The 13,588-nt window shown below is 36.0% G+C and overlaps 1 protein-coding gene across 1 annotated transcript in view; it reads left to right on the top strand.

Moving 5' to 3' along the window:
* Nucleotides 1–2,196: 2,196 nt before the first annotated feature.
* LOC141429268 (uncharacterized) overlaps nt 2,197–13,588 on the top strand; it is a 131,676-nt gene continuing 120,284 nt past the window's right edge. The window contains exon 1 of the mRNA XM_074089549.1: nt 2,197–2,389. Within this exon, the coding sequence (XP_073945650.1) occupies nt 2,317–2,389 (73 nt within the window). The 5' untranslated portion in view covers nt 2,197–2,316. The remainder of the gene's footprint in view (nt 2,390–13,588) is intronic.

Consider the following 13,588-nt stretch of genomic DNA (forward strand, 5'->3'; position numbering starts at 1 on the left):
TTAATACACATGCTGACTTAGTATCCATTGAGGTTTATTTTACATTAATTTACATATAACAACTATAACCGTAAACATTATTATGCCTTCTTGCGGGGTCGGTTATGACAACAGGGGATCTGTGTTATCTTTATTATATTTGCTAGACCTTTCGTATTTTTATACGTTCGTGGTATAATCCAATGTAAACTTGTATTGTTTACACGTATTTTAATTGTACTAGGTTTTGTCAGCGACTTTGCTTCATAATAATTAGCGACAGGAAGAAAAAATAAAAATGAACATCGAATACGGTCGTGACTGGATGGCAAAGTGGTTAGAGAACCTGACTACAAAGCTTGAGGTCCCGGGTTCCCGGCCGGGGCAGATATTTGTATGAATAATACGAATGTTTGTTCTCGGGTCTTGGATGTTCCATATAATATGTATTTAAGTATGTATTTATTTATCTATATAAGTATGTTTATCCGTTGCCTAGTTAGTATCCATGGTACAAGATTTGCTTAGTTTGGGACTAGATCAATTTGGTGCCAAGTGTCCGTAAATAAATAAGTATTAAATGTCCATAAATAAGTAAGTAAATAAGCACATAAATCACACAAACAAACACAAACACGCACACACACACACACACACACACACACACACACACACACACACACACACACACACACAGTGACGACACGAACGCAAGCGGAGAGTAATTGGTATCACTTGAGAATTTCTCGCAATAACAGGAAGATTAGATTATGTTTTAACTGAAGAGTTATGATGTATATCTGATTCTATCATAAAGTAGAGCTATTTTGAACAAAGGTGTTCTTTCCAGAATCATAATTTTACCAAACTATTACCTTTACTTAACCTATCGCATTTAGTAGTTAAATTAAAAAAAAAACTCAAAAATGTTTCGTATTCCTTTCACTATTCAAAATACGACTGTAAAAATTAGGGACAATAGTTTTATTGATTTAGATTAGTTTAGTTTATTAAACGTTCAATGTCATATTGCAATAGTTTTTACATTAACGTCTAAATAAGCAAAATACCAAAACCTAAATATTAAATGCTAACACAATCAGTGAATTTCTTAATTTAATGAAGCAAAACCATTAATTTATTATTTTTAGAGTGAAACTTATTACATCTACGCAAAAAATAATTTTCAGGCTTTGAAAGGAAAATAAACTCACGTTTCAGAGTCTAATATAATTAATTAGTTGTTTGACGTAAATTAAAATGATAATGCTTCATATTCCTAAATAGGTAAAAGAAACATATTTAATCAACAAAGCGTGAACGAAGCGTCTCTGTTTCAGCGTGGCCAAAGATGTTTTCATGATAGTCCATCCGGATGCCCAGTTGTTCTCTTCTAATGGTTGAATCTCTCAACCGATTCTCGTGAAACTTTGTGAGCAGGTTGAGTTATTGATAACTACAGAATTCTTTTGTCAATTCAATTTTTGGAATATAAAAAATGGAGGAGCCATGGAATTTGAAAAAGTAAAATATTCTAGCTACATATTTAGAAATTTCAAGATCCAGAACTCAGTCACTAGTAATAAAGTATAAAAAAAATTGTATTTCTCTGAGTATATATATTCTAAAAATTATAAATTATTCCTGCATTCGGTTAAATCGTCCAACGAACTAAAAGCCACATAGCTGACGTGTTGGCGGAAACATGCTATTTCTAACTATTAATTCCCTAATCCATTCTACAGTTGAATTAACGTTTCCAAATGTCGGTTTAAGTTCTATTATTGCACACTAGCTAATTCTGATTATAGTTGTACAAAATTCTAAATAAATCTAAGTACTGAAAGTAGTTAAAAATTTACTGGTAACATTATTTCTTTACAATATTTTTTATATAGGTGAAAAACTGAAGATGACCGTATGTAGTAGTGCACAGAATTGATATGGGACGACTTAAGTCATTTTTCGAATATGGAGCATCGACTTATCTATTATAACAGGTCATCTTCTTAAGTTTTTTACCTTTAAGTACTTTATAGTAAAGGTAATAAAAGTGTTATAAAAAACTCCCTACCCTGATATTTCAATGACCAAATCAAAATCCCAACCAAAACCGAACTACCCCAATAATAATCGTGTGAAAAAGTCCAAAAATAACATTAAAAGAATCAATAATATCAAGTCGTACAATACAGCTAGGAGCTCAGTCGTCTGGGCATCGTAGAGCCGAGCGGTCGCGTCGCGCTACGGCGTAGCTCCGTAGCATCTGCTACGCGAACAAAAACGATGTGATACGTTTTCCAACTAAAAAGCTGGATATATAAACACAGTGTCGAAATGGAGTGCAAGACGCTATGTGTCCTTTTAGTGTGTTTCGTGGGTGCTGTGGTCGGGAATCCAGCTAAAATGGGTCAGTATGGACAATGTCTCACTTTGTCATGTTTAATCATGTTGATAGGTGGACAAAGACTCGATCTTGTTACTTACAAGCTTTTGTTTAACTTGCAGTGTTATGTTTCAGTAGATTCTATTTTGGAAGTCAGATTTTATTCACTTCTAGTGATTGACTTGAAATTTGGTCCATGCAAATAAACCTAAAGCCACCAACAAAAAGTGCAACAAGGAGCTTGTACTAAGTTTTTTTTGTTAATATTAAATTTACTTGTATCCAGTTTTTTGACTTCTCGGACATGGGTAATTGTTGTCTGTAAAATTATAAAATTAATTAGTCATTGTGTGCAGAATAAAGTATCCGGGTTAAGCCAAGTTATCCTACTAATTATTGTAAATGAGAAAGTATGTATACATGTGGGTTTGATACTCGTTACCGTGTAAACAGCTGGACGGATTTGGTTAAAATTTAGTACGTAGATAGCTGAAGATCTGGAATAACACATATGTTACTTTTTTATCCGATATTCCTACGGAATAAGAATAAAATTTCGAAATCTTATCCAATAGATTTAGAGTCATGAAAAGTGTATCGGATGTTTTGTTTTTGAGAATTCCTATGGAAATTTAGCAAAATCCCGGAATTTCCATTAAAATGCCGAATCTAATTATAAGTAACTAGACTAGTGATATCGTATAATAAATAGTGTCAATATTCCTTACTTCAACTAACAGTTTATAGATAAAGTATAAAAATATCGTGCTCGTTGAAGTGGCAATGGGCAGGCCATATAGCACGGAAAACACATGGTCGTTGGGGCCGAAAGGTTCTCAAGTGGAGACCGCTGATCGGCAAGCGCAGCGTAGACATCCACCGACGAGATGGACGGATGACCTGGTTAAACTGGCGGGTTCACGCAAGCTGCTTCTAACCTAGGCAACTGGAGGTCTAAGGAGGAGTCCAACAGTGGACGTCCTATGGCTGATATGATGATGATGATGATAAAAATATTTTTAATTAATAGTAGTTACTACGATAGCATGTTCTTACAAATACAAATAATTTATTTAACATTTTATGTTTGAATTACTTATTAATTTTTGTAAGGTAAAAACTATCTAATATCTCCGTACCAAATGTCATTTGAAGCGGTTAAGGCGTTATTGCATGATTGAGTAACAGAATATAATATAATTTTATATGAATTTAAAGTATTTTGTTTATTGGAAACAACAGAGACAAAAATATTCACTAAAAACCGTGTATTCAATTGCTAATTCAGTCGAGCTTTTATGGTTACAATCTAACATTACCTACCTATTATGGAAGTAAAGTACAAGTAGAAAAATACAGAGTTTCTTATACTATAGGGCTTTTAATGCAAGGGTCAATTCAACTCGCACAACTGTGCTACTTTTATTCTGCAATTTTAAAAAACATGGCCAGTGTTAACTTTTTTCATACAGATTAATTGTAATTAACCGATTTCAAAAAAAGGAGGAGGTTATCTATTCAGTTGTATTTTTCTTTTCAATGTATGCATTAGAATGATTACAATACTAAATTGACAGCACATTGATAAATGTTTATTTTAAAGAGATCAACAAGTTCCTTTCAAATGAAAATGTCGCTAAAGTCGAACTTTCAAGTTGACAGACAAGTCTATTGGCATTATTGTTTTATGACATGCAAACGATTATCAATTTTAGGGTGGTAGACCACATATTTGGTTGATGGTACCATGAGACAGCGATAACACCGATATGTCCGATAGAGTGATTTAGCGCCGTCGTTATCTAAACTCCCTTCGCTTCATCCCAGCCTATACACATCCCACTGCTGGGCACAGGCCTCTTCTCAAATTACCTTCTACCTAAATTCAGACCATTTAAAAATATTACAAAACGAAAGTAGCTCAGTTATGAGAGTAGAATCATTTTTTTTATATTGCCACAACTTAAAATTAGGACATTGTTAAAAAAATAAAAATTAGTGGGAGAAAAACAAAAAGTTGGGACAATGGGCCCCCGTCTCAGCATAATGCTGGGCTTGCTTGCCCGGCGCTGGTTTTCAGACTGGTCCCTGTGAGGACGGCCGGTCGCAGCGCGTCTCACATTCAAATACTGGATAAGCCAAAAAACAAACAAATTGTGTTAAATCTTACATTTAAAGCGGCATGGTCTCAGGCATCCTGTATAATATACGGATTTACGATGAGTGGATCCGTCCAAGTCCTCTCATTCTAAAAGGAGGCCTGTGCCTTACAGTTGGACGTACATAATATGTAGCGTCCAACTGTAAGGCACAGGCCTATATATTATATAGGCCGACATGTGATGTGAAGACAAATGAGACTCCAAACTTATTACTCACTGTTTTTCCACTTTCCTTCTGGGAACGTGACATAAAATGATGAATGATCATACTCAACGAACTCTAGAACTAATTTAAGGTACAAAGTTGGATCGAGGCTATCTTGGCAAGCACATTGATAATTTTGGCTCCATTTCTATCTGTGCAATCAAAAAAACCATCAAGATTAGGGAGTTCCATTCGATTTACGCGGTCGGTCCGAATTGGTAAATATTTGGGACTGTGTGAGTTGTTATCTTAATCTAAATTAGCTTGCTTTAGTTATAAGAAGTTTCTTGGATTACAATGCGTCTTTTAGAAGGTTTTATTTAACACATTCAGTGCCAAGAACCCGACTGGCCACTCGTGGGATTCGTTTCAAAGGTGGGAAAAGCTGCTCTACGGGTTACGAGCGCAGAGCGTAGCAATATATGTAAATTAATGACACATGGTTCCAGATACAAATATTTCTGTAAAATTGCATACAAAAGAGTACATTATCATGCAAAGAGTTTGTTTTCACCACTGTAGCTTTTTTGTAACGCTTTAAGTGATATATAAGAAAACATTCTACAGGTTTCATAGAACTTTAGGCACAAGTTACGGCTACTGTGACTTTATTATCTCCTTTGGTAATATGTGTCGCTGCTGTAGTACTATTATACCACTTGTTTACCACTATTGGAGTTAATTCGAGCTACTAAAGAGCCTCTAAGTGATAACGTCTGTGCCAAAATCAGACTATAAGAGGGTTATAGCGTGCGCTATATCGCTAATTTTTAGGTCGTGCTAGAGCTATAGGATTTTAGTAGAACTAATAAACGGCGGTTATAGAACTTATTTTATCGCTAAATTGTTAGTTGGGGGATCAATCAACTTTTTAGTATTGTTATTCTGTCTCGTAATGAGGGCTATCGTTTTTTGTCTCACTAGATGGCGCACTGTTGCGTGAGGTTTTTAAGTATGGTGTGGGTGGGTGGGTGTGAAAACAAAGTTAAGATTAAAATCATATTTAATACACCTTAAAACCGTACCATATAAATATCGAGCATGCCACAGTGTTGCATAGTCCCCGTTTTGTTCGGAAAAAAGGGAGGACAAAGGTTTCCGAAAGACAAAACTGTCTCAAAACACAGACATTTATTGCCCCGGAACGCATATTTGCCATAATTAATTTCAGATATAGCAAAATATTCACAAAATTATTCTAATTATAAATAAACCCGCGTAGCTCACCCAAAAACTATGCGATTTGACATTTCGGAGACCTCACGCTACACTAGCGCCTCTAGCGGCGAATTCATACGCGATAGCCCTCATTCAGGAGACATTAGTGATACACTTGCTTAGAAAAATGTTTGCAGTGATTAGCATACTTAGGAGATGAGCCACGAAGGAATTGCCTTATAACTGTCACAACTCCAAACTTTTAGTGGTTTGTATCCCATAAAATCATACTTTTAATAAGTGACCCATGAGACGTTACCATGGCAACTTTAACGTGGACAGAGGCTGGTGAAATCAAACTAAATTCAACAGAGTAAGGAATAAACAGGAGGTACATTAAGGCGCCAGTACTCGTAGTGTCTCCGAAGATAAATCGTTTTTGTTCTAAGTTCCCGGCTGCATAGCTGAAACGCGATATAACAGAGTAAATACATTAACAAAGCGCTGCTTGCAGTTTAAGCTTAACTTTCTATATTATTATACAACTATCTTCTACCCGCGGCTTTACAAGCGGTACTCCCTTTTCAATGCATACTGTTGAACAAAGACTCATCATCCCAGCCTATATACGTCCCACTGCTGGGCACAGGCCTCCTCTCAGAACAAGAGGGCTTGGGCGATAGTTCCCACGCGGGCCCAGTGCGGATTGGGAACTTCACACGCACCATTGAATTGCTTCGCAGGTTTGTGCAGGTTTCCTCACGATGTTTTCCTTCACCGCAAAGCTCGTGGTAAATTTCAAATGTAATTCCGCACATGAATTTCGAAAAACTCAGAGGTGCAAGCCGGGGTTTGAACCCACGACCCTCTGCTTGAGAGGCGATAGGTCAAACCACTAGGCCACCACGGCTTACAAAAGAGAACAAAGACTACCGCTTGTAAATTATAACTTGTAGCTTCGTGAAATAGGGCAGTGTAGTTGAAATTGTTAGTTGTAAGGTTCCGTATCCGAAAGGTGACTAATGGAACCCAAATGCTTTCTGTTACGTGTTCATCATGAATAGTCAGCAGTTGCCAATTACGTTGCAGTTGAAATTCAGTCTGTCTGTACTGGTCTATAGTCTCTTGTAATCATAGAAAATAAGTTTCTGTTTTCTATCGATTAACACATTCAATGCCACCTGACTTCCACAGGTGCCACCGACGCACATGTGCGTTCAAAATGTATGAATAATTATGACAGCGGCACTGGGCTAAGTTCTGAAACGCATATGTGCGTCGGTGGCAGTGAATGCGTTAAATGCGTGTCACCAATCATTGTTTTTTTATGTGATAGATATCTGTGATGTCAGTATTGTTTGTTTTGTTCGGATAGCCTTGTAAACGCCAACGTCCTAAATTTAGGACATAACCTAAATGTTATATTTTACTATTGACTTGAAGTTTCAAATTGTAATAATCGTGCATGGATTTTATGAGGATAAACAGAGACGGCATCACATGTATGTATATACCGTACTAGCTTTTGCCGCGACTTCGTCCGCGTGGAATAGTAACTTTGGAAAGTGTTTAATTTATTTAGGGTACCTATTCTGCCAATAATAGCACATAGAAACCTCTACGGTTTACTGAAATAAGCTTTTTAATACATGCCTTAATATCTAACTATTTTTTTGTTCTTCCATTCTTTCTAAAACATAAATATTTTGCGGTAGCCCATATTTTAGCAATACGACGTGTATTCTACCCTGCCAACACAAAAGGACTAATTCCTTCATAGTGAACTCCTTGACATCTTACGTCCTTTATTGTAAGTTAGGAGGTAGGATTATAATTAAGACGTCATTTTTACTAAGCATAGCTACACATTTTTCCGATAAGTATACTTATAGTAAATAGCTTCTGCCCGCGACTTCGTCCGCTTGAAATAGTAATTTTGGGAAGTATTTAATTTATATAGGATACCTATTCTGCCAATAATAGTACATAGAAACTTCTACGGTTTACCAAAAATAACCTATTTTAGTACAATACTACAAATATAAACTATTTTTTTGTTCTTCCATACATCCATCCATCCGATGTTCTTTGGTAAAACATAAATATTTTGCGGTAGCCATATTTTTAGCAATACGACCGTGTATTCTACCCTGCCAACCAAAGGACTAATTCTTCATAGTGAACTCTTGAATCTTACGTCTTTATTGTAAGTTAGGAGGGTAGGATTATAATTAAGACGTCTATTTTTACTAAGCATAGCTACACATTTTTCCGATAAGTTATACTTATAGTAAATAGCTTCTGCCCGCGACTTCGTCCGCTTGAAATAGTAATTTTGGGAATATTTAATTTATATAGGATACCTATTCTGCCAATAATAGTACATAGAAACTTCTACGGTTACCAAAAATAACCTATTTTAGTACAATGCTACAAATATAACTATTTTTTTTGTTCTTCATCATCCATCCATCGTGATTTCTTTGGTAAACATAAATATTTGCGGGTAGCCATATTTTTAAAGAATACGACGTGTATTCTACCCTGCCAACACAAAAGGACTAATTCTTCATAGTGAACTATTGACACCTTATGTCCCTTTATTGTAAGCCAAGGCATTTTTACTAAGCATAGCTACACAATTTCCGATAAATATACTTTTTAAGAACTTTCATCCCCATATTTTCAAGTAAATATCTATGTGTATAAGCCATCTAAAATGACCCCACATTGCGTACATTTTGCTTATGAGCTTAAAAGGCTCTGCTAACACTGCACCATCCCCTCTGCTAACATCCCCCTCGCAGGTAACATTTTCAAAAACGCTTAAACAAATATCTATTTATTTCTATAAGTAGCCCAATGCCAAGTTTCATAAAGAACCATCGGATTTATCTTCGACAATGACGATCTTCCATATAAAGTTCATCCCCTATTTCACCCCTCACAGGAAGAATTTTAAAAACGCGCGAACCAAAAAGAGTTTACATAATACATACATACATACATACAAATATGTATTTGTCTCTATCACGTGCCCAAATACCAAGTTTCATAAAGAACCATCGATTTATCTTCGACAATGACGATCTTCCATATAAACTTTCATCCCCTATTTCACCCCCTCAGAGGAAGAATTTAAAAAACGTGCGAACAAATATCTATTTATCTCTTTCACGTGCCGAATGGCAAGTTTAAATAAAGATTCATCGATTTATCTTCAATAATGTCGACCTTGCGTATAAACTTTTCACCCCCTATTTCATCCCCTCACAGGTAAATTTTTTAAAAAAGCTCAAACAAATATAGAATTATTTCTTATTAAGTGCCTAAATGCCAAGTTTCATGGTTTTATCTTCGATAGCTACGAACTTCCACATATAAACTTTCATCCCCTATTTCAACCCCTGAAAGCCTCTTTTCGCGATAAAAAATAGCCTATGTTCTTTCCCAGGGTCTATTCTATCTCTGTACCAAATTTCATCAAAATCGGTTTAGCGGTTTAGGCGTGAAAGCGTAACAGACAGACAGACAGACAGACAGACAGAGAGTTTTAAACTAACCAAAATATCCCAAAAAGCAGCGAACCGCAAAATAACTTTTTTCTTCTCACAAAATACTCAATACAAACATTGATCGCTTTCTTTAATGCGCGATATTCTCATTACGCAAGTCTGAGTGTTTAATTACAGTACCATTTCACAGAATGTTTAATAGAACACACAAACCCACATAATGGCCGCCATAACTCACCAACTGTTACCACCTTGGTATTCCCCAGATAACTCCGGCTGCGCCAACTGCATAGTAACGAGATATCTTCTAAACCAAACACATTAGTAGCCTGTATGTCCTTGATAGGGGAAGAGTAAATAGCGGAGATGCCGAGCAGAGTCGTTGAGGAAACACGGACTGCAGCTATTAAAACTAGATTGAAATAATATATATATTTTTTCGACTGGATGGCAAACGAGCAAGTGGGTCTTCTGATGGTAAGAGATCACCACCGCCCATAAACATCTGCAACACCAGGGGTATTCCAGATGCGTTGCCAACCTAGAGGCCTAAGATGGGATATCTCAAGTGCCAAAAATAAAATTATAATCAAAGTCAACTTGACTTAGTCAAGTCGTAGATGGTATAATATCGAGCCGCAGGCGAGGGTTGATAGTCAAGTTGAGAGTAAAGCCCCATTTAGACAATGCGAGAACTTGCATGCAAGTTTCACTACATTGCGGTATTTGTTTCATCAACTGAATTCTTTGTCCCTCAGTAGTCTGCGATGTAATTGCAACTTGCTTGCAATGACATGGGCTTAAAGTGGGTATTAGAAATAAGTTAAACACTCTGCTTTACACTTTGATTGAAAGGAAACAGCAACCAGTGAAAACAATAAATGATGTTCATTTGATACCTATACTATATCATGCATTGCTGTTTCCATAATGACTTAAGAATAACCTTATTGTATTAATTTATCAATATGAAACACGAATTACAAAGAAATGGTTAGTATTTGAAACATCACAGTCAGCGGCGTCTTTAGCCCATGTAGAGCCCGTGTGCAATTATTACTTTAGCGCCATCTAGGAAGCGCGCGGTCAAAATGGAATAGGTACAAAGTGCTGCGGCCGGCGCCCCTAACACCGCCTGCGCCCGTGTGCAACGCACACCCTGCACTATAGGTAAAGACGCCTCTGATCACAGTGCCTTTTCAAAGCTCATTTAGTGTTATCATAGTATAAACTTAACAATATAATATTTCCAAAAAAAAATACATTATTATAAACAGGCATGCAAAAAAACCTGTTTAGCGGGTAGTTTTAACCTAATTTTATTTCCAGTAAAATCAAGTTAAAATTCTTCTCAGTTCAGCTAAGCACGTACCTAATGCTGTTCATTTTACTTCACTAAGAACAAAGCGTTATACCCAGGAGCTTCAAAATTGATAAACTAAATGCGAAACCTCCTGCACTTCCCTCCCCGTGGCCCACCATTTATTATTATAGTTGATTTAGTGCGGACGGGCTTAGAGCAATAATTGCTGGCATTGGTTAATTGCTCTTGCGCAGTGTTGCATTGGCTTTGTCTTGAGATAGGTGAGATAAATTTAGTTCCATACTAGCGTATTGCCCGCGACTACGTCTGCATAGAATTCGTTTCTCGCTATCCTGCGGGAACTTTGCAATTTTCCGGGATAAAAACTGTTCTATGTCCTTCCTCGGGACTCAAACTGATTTCATGCCGAATTTAATCTTAATCGGTTCAGCGGTTAAACAAAGAAACAAACATGCCAAGGGAACAGCGCATGATAACCGAATTCCACGCGGGCGATGCTGCGGGCAAAAGCTAGTTTATTTATAATAGGCATCACAATAAGTAAAGAAGTAATAAAAATTAATTTAAATAAACGGTTTCAAATGTACAGTCAAGGACAAAGATATCGACACGGCCAAAGTTGCAAAAATATGTATACACGACTTTATGCACTTAACATTAAGGCCGTGTATACATATTTTTGCAACTTTGGCCGTGTCGATATCTTTGCCCTCGACTGTACGTAACTGGTTTTGATGTCTTTTCATTTTCTGTCGGTGTGTTTGAGGATGTCCTGAAATGTAATTGTAGCTTCCACTATTTTTGACTCTTAAACTCACTCTTTGTCAATCCCTAATATTGCTCTTCTCATCTACTCAAAGGTTGACTGGTAGAGATCCCTTAAAGGGATAAGTCCGGCTCTGTACAAGTATCTCAGTTTGTCAATTGTATTTTTTTACAATAAAGCGTTTGCGTACATAACTTTTCTTACTGGTTGTTCAAATTTCAAGTTTCAAGGACAACCGGTATCCTCTAGGTTTTTTGGTTACGGCTATTTGTATTAAAACACCATAACCAATGGCTGTATTTTTTGATTGCCTTGGAAGTTTGTTTTTAAAATGTTTCGAGGGGTAGCTAAATCTGAGTATTTGATATTAATGCCTCCACGCGTTCCGGCGAAAAAGGATATTGTCTGATGCCAGACAGACAAAAAAGTGATCCTAAGCATAACCCTTATAGTATCAGGGTTCCATTTTTTTCTTTTAAGATATGCGACCCTAAGCGTCCATCCGTCTGTCAAAGCCTTTTGTCTCAAAAACGCGTAGAGTTATCAAGCTGAAATTAATATCAAATACTCAGGTTTTGCTACCCCAAGGAGCGGTGATAAAAAACAGGTGTTTCCATACAAATTGCCGGGGGATCAAAACCTATTATATACCATATTTTTAGATGTAAAAAAAAGTAGAAATTTGAAATTTGAAAAAAATAACCCTCTTTCGGCAGACGGGTAAAAAACTTTTATTTAAAACGAAAATAACAGCAACTTATTTTTACTGCTTTGTTTACTTGTATAGCAAATGATAACACGCTAGTACTCTGACATGAACTCATTACGCGCCATGCTAGTTGCTCCAACTTTTCACATTAACGATAAAAAATGGGATAGAAAGCCGATTTTATTGTAACATAGCATTGGATAGGGATCTGTAATACCAGGTAATTTCAAAACTAGTAGAACAGACAAAGGGTAGAGTTTAAATAATTTATTGAATTAGGCGTTACTTTGCGGAGGTAAATATCAATTATTATTATTATGTTCTTTATTTTTCTTTCATTCTTAGGTTGTGGTTTTTATAATAGTTATAAAAAGTAAAATACAGAAAAGTACATACAAAATAAAAATATTATAAAAACCTAACCTAGTTTGCCGCCGGTAACGGGGCAGGGCCCAAGCTACCGGTGGTCAGGGCCGCAGAGTGAGGAACCTCCGGACGATTATAATTATTATAATTTTTTGTATTTTTTTTCTTTAATTTTATAATATTATAGTTTTGAGGTATTTTATTTGTACAATACAATACAATACAATAACTCTTTATTGCACACCAATACAGTTAACAGTACAGAGAACACAAGTATATACATAGAGATTAGAGATTTGTAATTATATTATTATGAAAAAATGACTTTCTGCCAAGTTTCTTGCGGCGCATTCTTCTTGGCAATGATGGTCTTTCCGAAAGCGCTGGTAGTTTAAAAAATGACGTGTAAAGTGCCCATTGCGGCCTATTTACTGAATACTCATACTCATACTCTTTTATTGGTAATATCATTATTACATGTCATTTATCATTCATTGATTGATTGATTCATTTTCATTTTTGTTGTGTTATTTGATTTTTTTTTTAAAGAACTGAAAACAATTACTTTGCTCACCCGCGACCTTATGATAGCTACGTCGTTACTCGTATGTCGGCGGCCGATCGTAAAATCCGCCAAATCACGAAATTCCTAGGCATGTCATGAAATGGTGAAAGTTGGCCAGGCATATCACGTTGTGCCTGAGAAATGATACAGCAGATCGACTTTGTCTTGTTGGATATAACAATTTATAATATTAAGAAACTTTTATAAAAAAAAAGTACGGATGTTTTGAATTATTTTTCATAATATTTCATTACGTGTAATTCATTTTTTTTACAAGTTAGCTATTTGATTTGTTAATAAATTCGATTCGCTTGTTTAAATACTAGTTGCAATTGTACCTACTTTTAAGGAAGATCGGAGGCTCTTATTTCAGGTATATTCTTACCTAAAAAGAGGCTCCAGCCACAATTACATGTAACACGCAATGGTTTATGAATAAATTATTATTATTAT

Source organism: Choristoneura fumiferana, chromosome 6 (assembly GCF_025370935.1).
Source record: "Choristoneura fumiferana chromosome 6, NRCan_CFum_1, whole genome shotgun sequence".
Taxonomy (NCBI): domain Eukaryota; kingdom Metazoa; phylum Arthropoda; class Insecta; order Lepidoptera; family Tortricidae; genus Choristoneura; species Choristoneura fumiferana.